General features: G+C 34.6%; 2 protein-coding genes across 2 annotated transcripts in view; one reads left to right on the top strand and one right to left on the bottom strand.

The window, feature by feature from the left end:
• The window catches only part of LOC123565945 (uncharacterized), a 56,840-nt gene extending 49,023 nt beyond the window's left edge, over positions 1-7,817 (bottom strand). The window contains exons 1-5 of the mRNA XM_053549216.1: positions 7,724-7,817; positions 6,642-6,694; positions 5,692-5,785; positions 3,002-3,098; positions 1,280-1,359 (exon numbers count right to left, since the gene is read on the bottom strand). Of these exons, the coding sequence (XP_053405191.1) occupies positions 1,280-1,359; positions 3,002-3,098; positions 5,692-5,785; positions 6,642-6,654 (284 nt within the window). The 5' untranslated portion in view covers positions 6,655-6,694; positions 7,724-7,817. The remainder of the gene's footprint in view (positions 1-1,279; positions 1,360-3,001; positions 3,099-5,691; positions 5,786-6,641; positions 6,695-7,723) is intronic.
• Positions 7,818-13,085: 5,268 nt separating this feature from the next.
• LOC123523233 (uncharacterized) overlaps positions 13,086-20,026 on the top strand; it is a 71,854-nt gene continuing 64,913 nt past the window's right edge. Inside the window, exons 1-2 of the mRNA XM_053549215.1 lie at positions 13,086-13,172; positions 19,724-19,802. The gene's annotated coding sequence lies outside the window, so the exon portion shown is untranslated. The remainder of the gene's footprint in view (positions 13,173-19,723; positions 19,803-20,026) is intronic.

Below are 20,026 nucleotides of genomic sequence, written 5' to 3'. Positions count from 1 at the left end.
ATCAAGTAACCCTGGGGCTGGGTCAAGTTGACCTTGGGGGGCCAAGATTTGGATCGGACATGACCCAGTTTCGTTCTTGACCTAAATATCATCAAGATGAACATTCTGACCAATTTTCATGCAGATCCCATGAAAAATATGACCTCTAGAGACGTCACAAGGATTTTCTATTATTTGACCTACTGACCTAGTATTTGACCACAGTTGACCCGGTTTCAAACTTGACCTAGATATCATCAAGATGAACATTCTGACCAATTTTCATGCAGATCCCATGAAAAATATGACCTCTAGAGACGTCATTAGGATTTTCTATTATCTGAACTACTGACCTAGTTTTTGACCGCAGTTGACCCAGTTTCAAACTTGACATAGATATCATCAAGATGAACATTCTGATTAATTTTCAGGCAGATCAAATGAAAAATACGGCCTCTAGAGAGGTCACAAGGTTTTTCTATTATTTGACATACTGACCTAATTTTGGACCGGACGTGACCCAGTTTCAAACTTGACCTAGATATTATCAAGATGAACATTCTGACCAATTTTCATGCAGATCCCATGAAAAATATGACCTCCATCGAGGTCACAAGGATTTTCAATTATTTGACCTACTGACCTAGTTTTTGATGGCACGTGACCCAGTTTCGAACTTGACCTAGATATCATCAAGGTGAACATTCAGACCAACTTTCATGAAGATCTTGTGAAAAATATGGCCTCTAGAGTGGTCATAAGGTTTTTCTATTTTTAGACCTACTGACCTAGTTTTTGAAGGCACATGACCCAGTTTCGCACTTGACCTAGAGATCATCAAGGTGAACATTCTGACCAATTTTCATAAAAATCCCATGAAAAATGTGACCTCTAGAGTGGTCACAAGCAAATGTTTACGCACGCACGGACGACGGATGCTGCGCAATCACAAAAGCTCACCTTGTCACTTTGTGACAGGTGAGCTAACAAAAGAGGTTAACAATTGATATGTTTTTTTTATGAATCTTCCCATGAGTTTATTACATAAATTAGACACAAAATTAAGCTTTTTTAGCTTAACCTCCATGAGTGATCTCTTTTAAATACTGACTTGCACACTGCACATAATCTTGAAGAGGATAACAGTTGATGCTAGATACATGTACTAGAATATAAAAAATATTCACAGCAGTTAAAAAGATATGCAGTGGACAGGTATTAATCCTTTAATTGACTTTAAAAATGCACTTAAATAATTAACAGAGTCATTAACAATGCAAAAATAAAAAAGATATGGTACCTTGTTAATCTGATGCCATGCTTCACTGCCATAAGTTTACGAAACTGTTCAGACCCAGCAACACCATTACCAATCTCATTCTGTTTGAAATATAATATAATTGCAACATATTCTGTTAACAGTATCAACATTCACTGCAAGGCCAGATATTTTAACCATTTCCATGAATCAAGAGGGCCATGAAAGCACTAAAATTCAGAGCTGAGGTTGTCACTATACTTATATCTGATTAGGCCTTGATTTCATGGACCAAAATTCCATCATGTTTAATGGTTGAACATTTTCAAGTTTTAATAAATAATTTGAGCAATGACATTTAGCTTTGTTAACCCAAGTGACCTACTGGTTGGCAACCCAGATTCAGACAATTTTACTTTTCAGCTGTCAAATTTTCATTTTTAATTCAAGATCTGTGAAATGTTACCTGAATCAAGTCCAGTTATTCAGTGTCACAAAACGCATTTAATATTTTTTAATATATTAATTAACTGAAAACTTCATAAAGGCCCAAAAGAGGGTACTTAAATTTAACATTTTTAGCACAAAAAATGGTTTAAACGCATTTAACTTGTGTTATTGATGAGAAAGTCTTGACACTTGTTTTAAAGCATGCAATTTTCATGTTTACATTTAGCAAACTGTAGATGAGTACCCCTTGAATAATGTTGGGTCTTCAAAACCAGTATGCGAGTGCTCACTGAAAGTACATGCAGCTTCCCCGAGCGAGAGCTGTCACAATTCATGAACAAATGTGAATATTCCAATTTTGTAACGTTTTACTTAAAAATCCGCAATTTTTGCAACGGATGTTGCACATAAAGCAGTGTCTGTGTTCTTGTCAAAGTATGATAAAAAAATAACGCCAAAATAAGCGTTTAAGCGACTGTCTGATTTTCTGTGTTGTCCGAAATTATAGGTAGCCAACCAGTATTTACAAATTTATTCCAGTTTTAAACAAAATTTGAAACAGTTTTATGAAGATCATTTTGAAAATGTGACCTCTAGAGTTTTAAATTTTTTCTAAGAAGTGATGCAGTTTTATATATCATGTAAAACTTGCCCATATTTAATAACAGACAGAAAAATTATGACAGTGTTACAAAGATCAAATTCAAATGTTGCATCTATGGTGTAAACAAAGTTACATATGATTTATATTAATGGCCTAGATTTTATCTAGATAAAGATGTCATGTTACCAAGTTTTCACATTGAGATTAGCATTATGAAAGTTTCATTTTCGGGGCTAGCCACTAACCATTTTGGGCCACTGGTCCGAAGAGCAGTTTCCACTAAATTTTTAAATGAAACAGTTACTGGTCCTCCAAATATTTCACTGGTCCTTGTTGCTTTTCACTGGCCTCGGACCAGCGGACCAGTGTTAATGTCAAGCCCTGATTTTGGACTGGCCTAATAATGTGACTTCAGGAAATAACAGTCAAATAGTTGAAGACAGCTGACAGACTCTGGGTGACCACAATTTATTTTTCTTAAATGCGCAATAAGGTGACCTAAAATTTTATTTATACTGACAAAAATGGTATTTCATCTCAGGTATCAATCTCTTCCAAATAATATTGAAAGGAAATTATTTATATATATATATATGTCATAAGTATATTATTTCTCTTTGAGTTTGTTAGTCATATGAGCTGACAGTAAGAGATATTATTCAGTGTACATATTTAACTATACATTAATAAATAACAGTATTTGCAGTTACCTTTGATAAAGTAACAATCTCATCAAAGTCTGCTTGCATTTGTCCCCTTCTAGAAAGTCCCAGCAATGGAATAACCTTTCTTACAAGATATGAGTAACTGAAAAATAAAACAAGGAGCTGCGTTCAATAAACAATTGATGCCCCCAGTGGCATCCTTGTCAATAGATTCTGCAAGGTCAAACTGAGGTCAAGTGATGTCTGAATATGATTAATAATAACAGGTTTTATTTTATGTTTTCCAGTGAATTATAGAGTTTTCTCAGTGAAATAAAAGTGATAATTCACAGTTTTGAAACAGTAGATTATCATTTTTATTTTTCACTGTTTTTGCCGAACTAGTTCCGGTCCTCCGTCGCGATTGAAGTCAAATGGTATACCGAGCGTTATGAATACCGGGGACCATAATGATGATGACGTTGTTAAAATGACGTCATTTGTGTTATGCTTTCTGTTGATCTTTCCTGCAATTTTCTACATTTTATAAATTACGCAACAAAAGTAGAGTTTTACACATGAAATAAAAAGAAAATTTGTTTGTGTCAGTGAAATATCATTTTTATTTCACTCGTGAGCACCAAAAAAAAGTCATTTTCACTCGTGGCTACGCCACACGTGAAAATATCAGTTTTTGATGCTCACTTGTGAAATAAAATTGATATTTCACTGAAACAAACAAATATCCTCTATACATCTGCATTTGTATCAAGTCATTCTAGTAAGGGGTGTTGATGCTAGAAGAAACAGTCCAATTTGGTTAACCAAGAGATGGCCCATATAATGCAATCTAAGTCCAAAATGAGGTCAAGGTCAAACTGAGGTCAGGTAATGTCTGAAGATGAGTAATAATCACAGGTTACATCTGCATTAGTATCAAGTCATTCTAGTAAGGGGTATTGATGCTAGACAAAATGGTCCGATTTGGTTAACCAAGGGATGGCCCATATAAAGCAACCAAAGTAAAAAATGAGGTCAAGGTCAAACTGAGGTCAGGTGATGTCTGAAGATGAGTAATGGTCACAGGTTACAACTTACATCTGCATTAGTATCAAGTCATGCTAGTAAGGGCTATTGATGCTTTACGAACAGTCCCATTTGGTTAACCTCGTACGGATGGACAAATGCACAGATGAACGGACATCAATCACGATATGCCTCAAGCATCAGTAGATGCTTGGGGCATAAAAATATGGACAGCTTGTCTGAACAGTATATATATTTGCCTTTATTGCAAGATGAAAATGATAGCCCTATATCATCCATTTAAGTTTCATAGCTCAAACATATGTTTATTTTAAAGAATCCTCATGATTAATAATTTTGGTAGAACTAGGACAGTCAAACATACAAATTATTCTGAAATTGTACAGTTTCACTAACAGTCCTTTAAATAATTCTATACTACATGTAGTTAAACATGTTGTGTGGTTATGTAAAAATTGTTAAAACTTTCAAGTATGAACTTTTGGTCAAGTATATTTTTTAATATTTATGTCGTATGTATCCTCTAGGGTCATGATGACTCTAGATCTCTCACCTGAGTAGTATATATTGAGCTACATATTTCAAATGTCAAACTGATGCTAAAATATTGAGAAAGTCAGTAGGTCACATTCATGGTAAATAAAATTCATTTTTTACAATTGGTGTGCAAAACTGGGTATGTCATCCAAATTTCAAGGCTCCTGGCTGTATCTTAAAAAACAAGAAAGTAGGCCAGCAGGTCAAGGTCGCAGTCAAGTGAAATCATATTACTTGTGGCCATCAGGTAATTATAACTGAACAGTCTTTGAAATAGGATAAGAGATTTTTTAAAGTATTTTTCCTATATAACTTATATAATAACAAAGTGACCCCATGGCAGGGCCTCTTTTCACCCCAGGGATTCCGGTTAAATGTGTGACCGCAGGGGTGCAAGTAGAATAATATTTGTTAGGGACCATAGAACAATGCTACAAACCAAATATCAAAGGCCTATGTCTTGTGATTTCAGACAAAAGATTTTAAACTTTTTTCTTCTATAAGTCTATGTAAAATTTGGACCCCCCAGGGGATTATTTGAACAATCTTTTTAGCGGACAATTAGATGATGCTACATACCAAATATCAAAGCCCTTGGCCTTGTGGTTTTTGTACAAGAAGATTTTCCCTATATAAGACTATATAAAAACCATGTGACCCCCAAGGCGGGGACATATTTGATCCTAGGGGATGATTTGAATAATCTTGATAAAGGACCACAAGATGATGCTACCTACCAGATATCAAAGCCCTAGGCCATGGCACCAAAGTTCTGCATGGAATTCAATTCTTTGAACAATTTTAAAAGGGTGGGGGGCACTCAAGGATCATTCCTGTGAAGTTCGGTGCAATTCTGCTCAGTGGTTTTCAAGAAGATTGTTTTAGAAAATGTTGACGGACACACGACAGACGACGCACATCATACAACGATGACGGACACTGAGTGGTCACAAAAACTCACCACGAGTCTCTCGTTCAGGTGAGCTAAAAAGAATCACTGATCACAAAACTTCACTTTCAGCTTCAGACCTTTGTAAAGTATATTTAATGTAACAGGACACTCTCTGAATTGTAGGCCTATCATACATAATAATGTCTCTAAGCTGAAATAGATTCACAATAAAAGTTTCAAACTTTCCTTCATTTACCATTTTTGATTGTCTAATACTTACCTTATAACAACATTATGTTTGCTTTCTAACAAGTAGTGTATCAGTCGATGACTATATCCGTTCTGGTGATACTTGATAATTAATCTTTTAGTTTCTGAATTAAAAAGCAGAAATTAATGTATCAGTTCAGAATAATTTATCATTTAAGCAAATAAGTATAAGGAAACTGGAGCTGTCACCGGAGTTTTATATGACTCCAATGACAGATGAAGATATTGCAAAACAGCTTGAGTATGTCATACTATGTGTCAAAAATATTAAGTAATAAGATTAAGAGAGGTAAAGATGAAGTGTGTCAAAACACTATATAAGTATAATTGTAAGCAAACAGGTGGTATAACTCATAAAATTTGTTGCGAGTTATGCACCGTATTTTAGCTCTCGATATACTTGGCTTAGTAAAAGCTAAAAATGAAAAAAAAAAAAAAAAAAAAACAATTTTAAGATCTTTTTGGGTTGGTGTTGTGATGATTGGATTAGTGTGTCTATTCTTAGTATAAAACAAATCAATCAAGTAACTAGAAATGCTTTTGAAAAACTGCATGTCTCCTACAACTGCCCCTATGAACAAGAGCTGTCCGTAAGACAGCGCGCTCGACTTTTCTCAGTGCTTGACTCTGAATTTGAGCTTTGCCAGTAAAAAAAAAAATCAAAGTTTAAATGGGGCATAACTCTGTTAAAATTCAAATTATAGTTATGACTGTTTCTCCTGGTGTAGACTTTGATAGTAAATAACTATTTTAAGTTTCAAGTCAATAGCTTTGATAGTAACAGAGATATTTGACTTTATCAAAAACTTTAACCAACGGCGACGCCAATGCGAGTGCAATAGCTCTACATTTTCTTCGAAAAAGGCATCATATGTTTTGACTATTGTATAAGATAAACCTACAAATTTAATAGAAAATGAATTTAATAGTTCTAACAAACAATTTTTTTTATTAATTTACCTGCTGACACCATCTTGAAAAGTTCTACAGTACTAATAGAGCTTCTTCCAAAACTGAAATGAAATTGATAATATTATTATAAAAGGTGTTTCTTTATTTAACTGTAGGAAACAAACACCCCCATTATAACAAATTTTGGAGGGGACATTACAGTGATGCTACAGAACATGTTTGATGAAGATCTATTTGATAATTAAATCATTAAAATGTTCTTATAGTTATAGCTCTTGTGGTACCGTGTAAATATACACGCAATAAAACCATAACATTATATGACCGTGTACTGTGATTCATCCTCCATTATTTTTTATGTTTCTATTGCCAGTCACAAATATAAAACAACTACAGTGCATAGTGTCACCAGATACAGATATGACGCAAAAGTAGTAAGCACCATGTTCTCCATAATAAAACCTAGACTAGTGTAAGACAAAATCCCCTGCGAACAAAACCCCCTTCAGTCATTTTTGCATACAGTAGGCAGACAAAACCACCTTCATTGATTTTACAAGGACAAAATCCCCTTCTCTAAATTTTACAAGGAGGAAAAAAAAGGGGACACAACCCTCTTTTACATGGGGGACAAAAAACACTTAGGGAATTTTGGGGACACTTCCAGTTTAGCGGTCCCTGGTCACGTTACTTTGGTGGATGCCGCCCACACACCCGTGCTTTTTCCATTAGCGTTACTGGCCCCATATCAAAGCTATGTTATTTTAACAAGAATTTAAACACAACCCTCCTAAAATAAATAGTCAAAGTCAGTGGGGACCGCTAAAATGGAAACTACCCGGATTTTGTCCTCCTTCAAGTCCTTGTAAAAAACGCGAAGAAGTTGTTGACATTTCTAGATGTGCATTTAATTTTAGCTTATTAATTATGACAATAGGGACATATTGAACGTCCAAATATTAAAAGGCGCCCTGTGCAAGTTTAATGTTATTGAACTAAAACCGAGTCTGCAAATTTTATACTTTTTGCCTTGGTCTCGGTGCTTCCAAGATCTTCTTCCAGATTTTATTTTTAACTGCTATACAGAGGTTGTGTTAATTGTTTAAAAAGCGGTAATAGATAAAATTTACCATAACCAGTTCAGTAGGTAGTACCAGGTAGAAAACAGTTTTGTGTATTCAATTCAAAAATATGAACAATATTCAAAGTAAACGGAAAATAACTGATGCAGCGGAAAGCGCGTTTTCTGCGGAAAGAACCCTTTCCGCGGGAAGGGCCTCAGTAGGAGTGTACATAGTCTGTTACATTTCTTCTTCTTCCAGTTTAATGGCCATCTTCAACTAACTGAAGTTAATTGCCAGGTTTAATGCGCTAAGAGAATATACACTGATCTGTCTAAGCGTAAGAGAAGCAGTAACAAACCGATTACAAACGTACAGATTTCCGTACGAATACCATATAATCTACTACACAAATGCTAATCTACAAATAACCAGACATTCCCCAAGAGAAATTTAGCTAAGTATAAACATTGGTATTGGATGCATGATTATAGTAAATTGTGTTATTAATCCTGAAAGAATCGTTCAAATTAAGTAACATAACATATTAAATCTACAAACAATGCACAGCTGATAAGCGTTTCAAGTCCACAATGTCCAGGTGGAATACCTATAGAAATCTAGAACTTACTATAACTCAGTCTCTTTCTAAGCAGGTATCTAGTATAGATAACTAAGTACTAACTACTTGGGGTTCTAAAGATTCTATAGGCTATGCGTAGAAATTTCAAATGACAAGTAAAATCAAGACATAAAATTTATTAAAAAAAAATAAATAAATAAAAAAATAAAAATATTTTAAGCTTTTATTCAGAACTTTTCTCTATTTTTACTCTTTATTTCATATTTTCGGACTTTTGTCCTTTTTCAATAATACTCTTGAAAATATTCTTTAAAAAGGACAAGTGTCCGAAAATTCGGAATAAAGAGTAACATATCAACACAGATTTATTCTATACTTCCCTTTGGAAGATTTACAGACATATTGTGTATTTATATATAGTTTGGTTTTAAAACGAAAAACTTATACGAGTGTTTATTTCACTAGATTTTATATGTGAAGAAATCTCAAGTGACAGGCAAAATCAAAACATAAAATCTAAAGTGATAGATATTTTTTGAAAATCCTTGTAAGCTTTTATCAAGAATATATTTCTCTGCATGCATGTAAATTTTCTGGAAAAAATATTAATATTTAGTATGATTAATAAACAAAAAACTTATACGGATGTTGATTTCGCCAGATTTTATATAAAATCTTAAAACTTTAAGGAATGAATATTTTTTTTAAAAATCCCTTTGAGCTTTTATTAGGAATATATTTCTACGTGTCCATTTCAAGTTTCAAGAGAAAAGAATAATAACATTTAGTATGGTTTTGAAAAGAAAGCATATGTGGGTCATGAATTCGTCTGATTCTGTATTCACAGAAATCTCAAGTGTCAGGAAAAATGAAGACACAGTATATAATTTAAAGTAATGAATGTTTTTTAAAAAAATCCTTTTGAGCTTTAATTATGAATATATTTCTATGTGTCCAGGTCAAGTTTCAAAAACAATATTTATATTTTGCAGGGTTTTGGAAAGAAAATCCTAAGTGAGTGATGATTTCGTACTATTCTGCGCGGAAGTAAAATCAAATGTTTGTATTATTTATTAAAATTGTGTTGAGCCGTTATTGAGAATATAATTCCACATTTATATGTCGAAAAATAGTATTGTTTTGAAATAAACGTATACGGGTGCATCTTGATGCATTATTCCAACATTAAATCTAAGTTGGGGTTTAATGAACCCGTAATACAATGAATTATGGAAGGTGTGAAAATAATTGGACCGCGTTGCTGTGGGGCTGTGATACATGCAATACACGCGGCGGCAATATACAACACAATACACAAATTGTATGCCATGATTTTTATTACAATCAAAGCCATAAATAGATTCCATTAATTATATAAAAATTATGAAAGACAAATATATATACAGACAAATTTTTTACAACTTTCTGCACGAGTCATTTATTCATTTACGCGTAACAACACTCCTTGGCATTGCTGAATGAAAGCAATGAATTACAGCACTGCGTATTTTAATAAGTCCACTTGTCCCCGGATGCACAAGGTCTTGACAATAATGATAATTGTTACCCCCTTCATTATAATGTAACGGCTTGTATGCAATTTAAATCAACACGTTGTGTGTATGTTTGCACGTATCATCATCTAATTGTTTAATACATGAAAAAATTGTATTCAACAATAATTGGAGAAAGAATGCATATATGAATGAAATTTAAAAAATGGGCAATATCCTTAACATATAACTCAATCAAACCGAGTCTGCTATTATTCTTCTTGGTTGCATTCTTTGCTTCCAAAGGATCTTTTTACAGATTTTATTCAATATAATTCTTAGAAATACGTTTTCATATGAAAAGACTAATTACTGTTTGTTACATGTAATAATCCAATAATTGTCGGATGATATAAATCGGCATACTTTTGACCGAATGATTATCTGCTGCATTTCGCACCTCTTCAAACGTGTGAGAAAACCACCTTAATTAAATTATCGTTTATCCTGGCTTAACTAACTGGATTAGATTTAATTTTATTAACTAATCAACTGTATGTGACGACCGTTGTATCTTTTGTGAAATAGAACAGAACAGAAAATATCTTTATTTTCACCCATGCAGGTATCGCGCAGTATACAACATGGGGTATAACAAAGAAACATTTGCAAGTTCGACATTGAAATTTACCAGTACAAGAGAGTGACTAAAAAGAAAAATGTTATTGCTACATATATACTGTATACTATAACAAACCAGAGAGTTAATTACTAAGTACTGACTGTATGTGGTAAAAGGGGGATAGACAGCTATTACAAATAGTGAGTCTCAGCTACGCTCTTTGATTTTGACCTGATAACTCGAAAATAGTTACTTTATTAATTTAGCAACTGTCATTCTAAAAATAAACCGCTATATAAACATTGTATAAGCCGCGCTTGCACAAAATAAACACGCTCCATTCATAAAATATCGTAGTACACACAAATTTCTTAAAATAGTTTCATTGATGTAGATTGTGTAACATTTATTTATCATCAAATAGTACACAGGCTGAAAAAAGGACTAATTCCTAGCACGAGAAAGTTGCTATTACTTGCAAAATCTGGGTAAAAAAGAAACTTTCTCTATAATAAATATAATTATGGAAAGGAATAAAGAACTAATATCTGCCGAGTTAATAAGGTCAAGTTACCGCTGTGATTGTCTAGCGACAAAACTTTCAAGTACATATCTAGTGGTATTAGTGCTATACAAAGTAAGATGATTTTTTTTCAGAATTTACACATTTATAGTGGTATAAGTGATACACAATTAGTTCAATTTTTCTATAATTTTTAAAGAATTTACACAAGTGTTTGAGTGCAATTATATTCTCAGATGCTAAACACAGCTTCAAAGTTAGATGTGGTGTACCACTTAGTTCTAACGCAGTTAAAAATTGTTCTCTCTGATGAGAGAAAAAATCGCATTGGAGCAAGTAATGTGACTCAGAACAATGTTCCTTTGTTTGTTCGTTTTGTCCTTGTGTGTTCCTTTGTTTGTTCATTTTGTCCTTTGGAGTTTGAAGTTGGCAGTTCTGTATTTAAACAAGATTAGAGAATCGTTGTTATCGAATATCTTAAAGTAATACTCGAAAGCATGGGTGTCTTTAAAACTATTATAAGTTCTACCGTTATTAGATTCGCGAAGCTGTGCAAACCATGCATTTCCACTACCGTCCATGAACAGGCTCAATCAAAGCGAGCCTGCAGCATTTTCGTTTTTATCGTGTTGAGCTTTCTGTGAAGTTTCCACTTTTCTCTATTTTGTTTGTATTGATCAATCAGTGTTTGTTTTACTTTTTTTTTGATTTACTGATTATGCTATTCTGTTTCTGCCATAGGTCTGGTCTACTGATTGAGTTTAAAATGCTTTTTACATTCATGAGATACCCATTTAAAATCTCTGTTATGGTTCTTTTATCTTTTATCATATATTGATACAATTGAAAAGATAATTTCGAAACTTTTCCAGTGATTAAACGATTCCAAAACGAAATCATACGCGTTTTAACTATTCCGGAAATAGGATATCTCCACAAGTAACTGCCAACTTCCCCACATGAATTATCAGAGGTGGAGGACTAATGATTTCAGACTCAATGTCGTTTATCAAATAGTCATGGAGAACATACGCCGCACCCGAGGATCGAACTCGCGACCCCGCGATCCGTAGACCAACGCTCTTACCTACTGAGCTAAGCGGGCGGGCTTTCGATTATGGTACTTAAGGCAATCAGATGGTCTGACGTGGAGTAACCCATTCGGATGCCAGACCATGGTTTTCATCTAAAATATTATTTTGTTCTAGGTAAGATGTTAACCTTTGATTCAGAACAGAGGTAAAGAGTTTTCCTAAGCAGCATAAAATTGTTATTGGCCTATAGTTACTGTTATAGAACCTGGCGAAATCAACCCCGTATACGTTGTTTTTTCTTTTCAACAACACCTTATATATAAATATTTTTTCTTGAAAGTTGACATGCAAAATTCGAAATATATTCTTGATAAAAAACTAAAAAGATTTTAAAAGAAAATTCATTACTTTAAACTTTATGCATAATTTTTCCTGTCACTTAAGACAGGACTGAGCTATTTTTGATTTCCTTCTCCTGGCCTGTTTCGTCGGGCCCTTAAGGGTGTTTTCCTTGTTGCTCTGTCTTCAGCAAAGGCATTTAGTACATGCGTATTAGATTCTTAAGGACTGCATGTTTATATTATATTTACAAGGGCATCTTTGTGTTTTACATAATATACCTTCTGTTGCCTTTACGTATGTTAGGATTTCACCTGGCGGGGATTATTTTTATTTACACTGTCTTGTAACTTTGGAACATGGTGGGGTTAAGAGTGAGGTTAGGTGCACCATAAACCGGTTTAAACTCCCCAGTGGTGGTTTTGCCACTGACCGTTCCAAGTCGGTGCCCCACTGTGTTCCTATATTTGTTTGTTTTGTCTTTTGGTGTTTCATTTTCTGTGTTGTGTGCGAGGGTTGTTCGTGTGTGTCTTGGGGAGGCTGCGTGTTTTGAACGTGGCTTTCCTTGTTGGATATTCTTCCTTGTTTTTTTTCCCCGCGTGTGTAAAATCGGGCAAAATCTATACCTGTATACGTTTTTCGCTTCAAACCACCCTAAATATAAATATTTTTTCTTGAAAATTGACATGCACACGTAGATTTATATTTTTAATAAAAGCTTAAAAGGATTTTTAAAGATATTTTATGTCTAGATTTCGCTAATTTGATTAGATTTCGCGAAATCTACTAGATTTCACTATTCGATCTTTTCGCTTAAACGGCCCTTTCTAGTATAAAGGCATTCCTAAACTTCCTGCGTAGGATTTGAAATTTGAAAAAGGTTGTTTTTTTTTGGTTTTCTTAATAGCCATCACTGGATACAAAGTAAGGTGTAGTTTTACACATTTTATATGTTTAATTAATGTATAATGTTTGTTTAGTTCGTTGACTCACAAAGACTATTTGTGTGTATCGATAGATCTTATTCCGCCGGTGCTCGCCGGCGCCGGAACTCTACCGGAATCTACTTCTTCCTTCCATGTATAGGGTAGATCTACATGGTTTCAAATCATTTTCATTGTATGCGGGGGAGGTGCAGAGGGATACAGGGTGTTCTCCCCCGGGATATTTTGTTAAGGCCTAAAAAAAAAAATTCTTTGTTTCCGGTAACATGCTAAAAAAAATTAGGGTAGGTAGGTCGGAAAAATTTTTTTTTTTGGATTTTTTTTTATTAAGGGAGACTTTTCGGAAATTATTTTTGTGTCAAAAAATGAATACAAGTATGGGGGTTATGCCTTTAGAGCATCAGTAAGTTGATTTCTAACATCACTGACCATGTTTAAAGCATGAAAAGTGCAGTATTGCAACTTTTTGTCAAAAAGTTGAAAAAATTATTCTCCAAGGCCATAAAAACATTTAGGGTCGGGCCAAAAATTTAGGGTAGGTCGGGATACCGGAAACAAACATTTTTTTTTTTTACGCCTAAGGAACACATCCAGTTTAGCGGTCCCTGGTTGGAAATATGTTGTGCCACGGGTGCGACACCTTATGTACCAGTCACTTTATGTACCAGACACTTTATGTACCACTTTGACACTTAGTGTACCACCTATATATAATATTATATAGTAATTGTATCTCATTGTGTAGCACTGTCAATATGTGATAATTACCTGTGGAAACAACTTTGATTTAATCAGCTTAAGTTCATAGAATGTTGTAAACATTTCTATGTGCATATAATTTTACCTTATTAATTATGACAATTAACATTTAAATTTAGTAAAAAAACATTTCAAGTAACATAAAATATAACATTTTCATCAAATCAAAACAAAAATGATCATCCAATATATATCATATATGTGATACATAAGGTGTCCAAAGTGGTACATAAAGTGCTGGTACATAAAGTGTCTGGTACATAAAGTGACACATTCTTGTGACATCATGTTACTTTGGTCCCCACACTTTTGCTTTTTCCATTAGTGCTACTGGGTAGGGATAGTATGTTTCCTTCTAGTGGTGTGGATTACTCGACACTTGGAGGGGTTGAACTCCATATCCCACTCCAACTCCCACTTTTCTAGAAGTTTTAAGTCATTTTGGAGAGTGACACTGACAGCAGGGCTTTTTTCCCCTATAAATCTACCTCCCGTAAAAGGGGTCGTTACTAAAACACGGAATGAAATGGAACGGAACAAATCTGATAGATACAATCTAAAACACAGAACAGATGGAACATTAAAAAGGAGAGAATTCACGGAACAACCAATCCACGGAACATTTACGGAACAACCTATTATTGGAACAGAAGCTATACGAAACATACATGGAATAGAAAAAAACCATGGCACACAATCGAGATTTAAAGACAAGTTTTTAATTGTCATATGCTTTTGTTATTTAATTAATGTATATATGATAAATTTATGTTCAATAAAATTTAAGATTTTGATTTACATTCTGGGCATACAAAAGCCAATGAAGCATGTATACTCCTATCCCCAAAGTCCACGCTTTCTGGATGATACTCATTTGAGCATTCATCACAATAAACGTACAAACTATGAGTGTCTGGCATTTTGCACACGCAATACAAGGGCAGATCTATTATTTTACTTATGTAATAGTAGGACTTCAGATATTTTGGAGATTTTCTAGGAAGCGTTTTCCGCGATCCTTGATTGCTCCAACTGAAAAGTAACAGAGTAGCTTGTGTCAGCAATTTTAAACGAAAAACTTAGGTATCATCGTTAACAAAACAAGATTTGAAAATGAAACATATTTATGAGTATTAACAAAATCTTACCTATGTCCATCCGCTGTCTAGTCAGTTGACTTCAAAGGTTCAGCTTTATAAACATAAATATCACCGCCTGATGGTCGAAATGGTATCTCACTGACGGTGTCTTTGCTTCTCAGCAATGTTAAGATCTCGTTCAAACACAAAGGGGCTTGTTTGAATAGTTTTTCATCTGGTATCATGGCTTATGCCATGTTTGCGACTCTGCCTATCAACTGACATTGCTACGGAACGACGTCACGTCTTAATTGTTACAATTTACGTTATGACGTACACTTTTTTATTTGTTCTAAATAGCGATTCTTAAATCTATTCCATAAATAATTGTTCCGTAATTTACTGTTCCGTAACAGTTACTGAAAATAGAAGTGTTCCGTGTTCCGTTTTTTAGCTCGACTATTCGAAGAATAAGTAGAGCTATCCTACTCACGTCGGCGTCGGCGTCACACCTTGGGTTAAGTTTTTCGTACCAGTCCACATTTTGACAAAGTCTTTTGAGATAAAGCTTTGAAACTTTCAACACTTGTTTACCATCATCATGGCCAGTTATAGGCAAGAGCACATATCTCCATCAAGGATTTTGGCTGAATTATGGCCCCTTTTGACTTAGAAATCATGGTTAAGTTTTTCGTACCAGTTCATATTTTGACAAAGTCTTTTGAGGTAAAGCTTTGAAACTTTCAACACTTGTTTACCATCACCATGTCCAGTTATAGGCAAGAGCACATAACTCCATCAAGGATTTTGGCTGAATTATGGCCCTTTTTGACTTAGAAATCTGGGCTAATATTTCGTACCAGTCCACATCTTGACAAAGTCTTTTGAGATAAAGCTTTGAAACTTTCAACACTTGTTTACCATCACCATGTCCAGTTATAGGCAAGAGCACATAACTCCATCAAGGATTTTGACTGAATTATGGCCCCTTTTGACTTAGAAATCATGGTTAAGTTTTTCGTACCTGTTCATATTTTGACAAAGTCTTTTGAGATAAAGCTTTGAAACTTTCAACACTTGGTTACCATCACCATGTCCAGTTATAGGCAAGAGTACATAACTCCATCAAGGATTTTGGCTGAATTATGGCCCTTTTTGACTTAGAAATCTGGGTTAATATTTCGTACCAGTCCACATCTTGACAAAGTCTTTTGAGATAAAGCTTTGAAACTTTCAACATCTGTTTACCATCACCATGTCCAGTTATAGGCAAGAGTACATATCTCCATCAAGGATTTTGGCTGAATTATGGCCCTTTTTGACTGAGAAATCTTGGTTAAGTTTTTCGTACCAGTTCATATTTTTTGTAAAGTGTTTGACATATGGCTTTGAAACTTTTATCACTTGTTTAGTATAATAGTCTCTATCTGTAGGAAAGAGAACATAACTCTGTCATCTATTTTGGCTGAATTATGGCCCGTTTTGGACTTTGAAATTGGTTCTGTTTCCATACAAGTCCATGTTTTGTCAAAACTATTTGACATATGGCTTTTAAACTTTTAACACTTGTTTATCATTATGATTTCCATCTGTAGGCAAGAGTACATAACTATTTTGACTGAATTATGGCCCTTTTTGGACTTTGAAATTGGCTCATATATTGCCATTTAGTGCAAGACTTATTGAAATCAAAGTAATACAGGAACATTGTTTGTCTAATCTATTTATTTCTTTTGTCTGAATATCCGTGGAAATATTTTGACACCATTCAGGCCTTTTTTTATGCTGATTTTAGGGCCGAAATTCGGCTCCATTCCCCAATCTAAAAAGTATACTTTTTTCCCCACCTTGGCCAGAAATTCCCCATGCCAAAAAAAATGAAATAAGTTTTGATTTTCAGTCCTGATTTTAACAACTTTTCAGCAAATATATACCTCCAAACAATGATTTCGCGACGTAAATTTCCCCTCCAAAAGGGACCTGGTACCCTTCCCCAAATTTACAAAAAAAGGGCTGCCATTCTTCAATCAATTCTTCGAATAGTCGAGCGCGCTGTCATCAGACAGCTCTTGTTCAATTCCTGTTCCGTCTAAAATATACAGTTCCGTGTGCAAAATATGTTCTATTTTTAGATTTTTCCTTTGGAAAATCCAAAAAAAATCATCTAAAAATAGCAGTGCTCCGTATTTTAACAACTGTTTCGCTGTTTTCTGTTCGAAAAATAGAACTGTTCTGTATTTTCATCTATGTTCCATTTTAATTTATGTCCAATATGACCATGTTTTTTTATTATTTTGAACTTATTCCGTGATATACAGATCTTTATTTTGTTCCATCTAAAATTATTCCGTAATATATGTTCCGTCTTTTTAATTTCTGTTCCGTATTTTCTATTGTTCCATTACATTCCGTTCCATGTTTTAGTAATGGTCCGTAAAAGGAGGTAATCCCAATGCAAAAAAGTATGTGTTTTTTTCCCAAAGTTGAATTTAAAATTCCCAAATGATTATACCTTTTAGGGTTTTTGCTGTTTTAAGATAGTTTTGCTAATTTATATGTATATTTAGGTAAATTATAATAGATCTACTGTTGAACAATTACTGAAATGCAATTCATTAATATTTCACACAAAAACACATTTATGTAGATTTTGGTAATTTGCAAATTGTCCCAATTAAGACAATTTCCGAGAGCATTTTCCCAATTCTACTGGTGTCGGTGGCATTCCCAAATTGATGAAAAAAAGGCCTGGACAGATTGGTCTGCAGATGATAATGTTAGATATAATTTTTATTGCCGTGTCATCTGCAAACAGACGGACTTTGGAACAGATGTTTTGTGGGAGGTCATTTATGTAAGCTAGGAAGAGCAGGGGACCAAGTACAGACCCCTGCGGGACACATGATGCTACAGGGATGGCATCAGAGGTAGTGCCATTTAGGACTACTGATTGGATCCTATTATCTAAGAAGCCTTTGACCCATTTTAGTGTGTTACCTCTGACTCCATATTCATGCATGCAATCAGTCTAGACCAAACTAGAATTCTGGTTTTGAATGGCCAAATTAGAATTCTTGTTTGTTCTAGAACGATTCTGGATTTGCCTAGACCAAACTTGTATTCTACTTTCTAGTTTGGCTAGACTGATTTGGGATCTGCCTATGTAGTAGGGTAGAGTATACGGGTGCACTTATACTTCCTTGCTATTGAGCTAGCTTTTATAGCGACGTGGTAGAGTGTCCGCCTTAGGTGTGAGAGGTCCCGGGTTCGATTCCCGGTCAGGCCTGAAGTATTTTCAACCTGTTACATTTGGCGCCCAACGTAAATAACTCACGAGTAGATATGAATGGACACCTTGGAATGTCCCATGGATGTTCATACTCCTGGAATTCGAGGACGAATTCTAAGATGGAGGGGATGTGTGTAGTAGGGTAGAGTATAAGGGTGCACTTTATACTTCCTTGCTATTGAGCTAGCTTTTATAGCGACGTGGTAGAGTGTCTGCCTTAGGTGTGAGAGGTCCCGGGTTCGATTCCCGGTCAGGCCTGAAGTATTTTCAGCCTGTTACACCTAGGCAGGGCTTTTCATTCTTATATAACAGAGGCCTATAAAAGGCCTCTTCCGAATCCGAAAATTTACTTATTTTTTCCCAACTGTGGCAGAGATATTTCCCAAAATGCAAGTTAAGATTTCCCAAAATCATTCAACAGATGGTTAAGATTTTGTCACATTTTATTATTTTCAGAGGAAGTATTTGGTATCAGTTTTTTTTTTGTCACACTATAGCCTGACAGTGCACAGAACCACATGTGAGGCATTACATTCTAATCTGTTATGTTCCATGGCCCGGATTTTATTCATTGTTTAATGGGAGATAAATGTTATTAGTATTTCTGTTTTTACTTGCTGTTGATTACTTTTCCCAAAATGGACAATTATCGCGCATAAAATTCTCAGTTTGAAAGTCCAAGGTCGCTTCCTAATTTCCTGAATCTTGAATCTTCTTGTTTAAGTTTTGGTAGTGAGATATAGTTTGTATTATTTCCTAATGGATGAAAAAAACCAGACAGTATTTATTCAGTTTAAGAATTAAAAAAAAACAACAAATAATTATGATTATGGCATTTTATTGATAAAACACTTGAACCAATATGAAACATTTTCTTCTTCATTAAATACAGAAGAAAGATTCCAGTTTGGCATAGGCAGATCCAGAATTGGTCTAGTCAAACTAGAATTCTAGTTTGGTCTAGGCAGTTCTGGAATCAGTCAAGACCAAACTAGAATTCTAGTTTTGCCTAGACGAACTAGAATTCTAGTTTGGTCTAGATCGATTCTGCAAATTGACTGATCATTTGAACAAAGTAAATGGTGTCTGCATTTTTATAACATGGTTTTCCTTGTAGGATATTCTTCCTTGTTTTCATCTTTAAATACATCTACATTGTGTGTATTGTTAAATCAGCCTTTTTGTGCCCCCCTCCCCCAATGGTGGGGGCATTTAGATTTGGTCTTGTCCGTGTATGTGTATGTCAGCCCATCCACCCTTTGTCCCAAGTTCATGACGTACACCTCCAATTATTTGTTTGGCTCCACCCCCTATATAAATCTACCAATAAATCTAGAGGTGCAAAAATTGAAAGCATTAAAAACTAAAATTAACAATTATGATCTATTATGCAATTCATTTCAGATGTTTTGTGGCCAGTGCGGAGAGAGGGTTCAAACTAACTGGCGTTTTTGTGTTTTTTGTGGTGGTCCTCTCAAAATAGGTAAGGTTGTTTTGCAATTCATCAGATTTATTTCCATTGGTTTATGTAAACTGTTAATACATTTATTATTATGCCACAAAATTAAACAGACAGGATTATCTATCTTTTTATCCCCCGCCGATGAATTCGGGAGGGGGTATTGAAATGGCTTTGTCCATGCGTCTGTCCGTCCGCAGCCAGAAGAATTTCATGAAACTTTAAATAAATATGAACCAACATTCTGT

This window comes from Mercenaria mercenaria, chromosome 8, assembly GCF_021730395.1.
Source record: "Mercenaria mercenaria strain notata chromosome 8, MADL_Memer_1, whole genome shotgun sequence".
In the NCBI taxonomy this organism is placed as follows: Eukaryota; Metazoa; Mollusca; class Bivalvia; order Venerida; family Veneridae; genus Mercenaria; species Mercenaria mercenaria.
The sequence above is the reverse complement of the archived record's forward strand: the minus strand, read 5'-3'. Positions and strand labels throughout refer to the sequence as shown.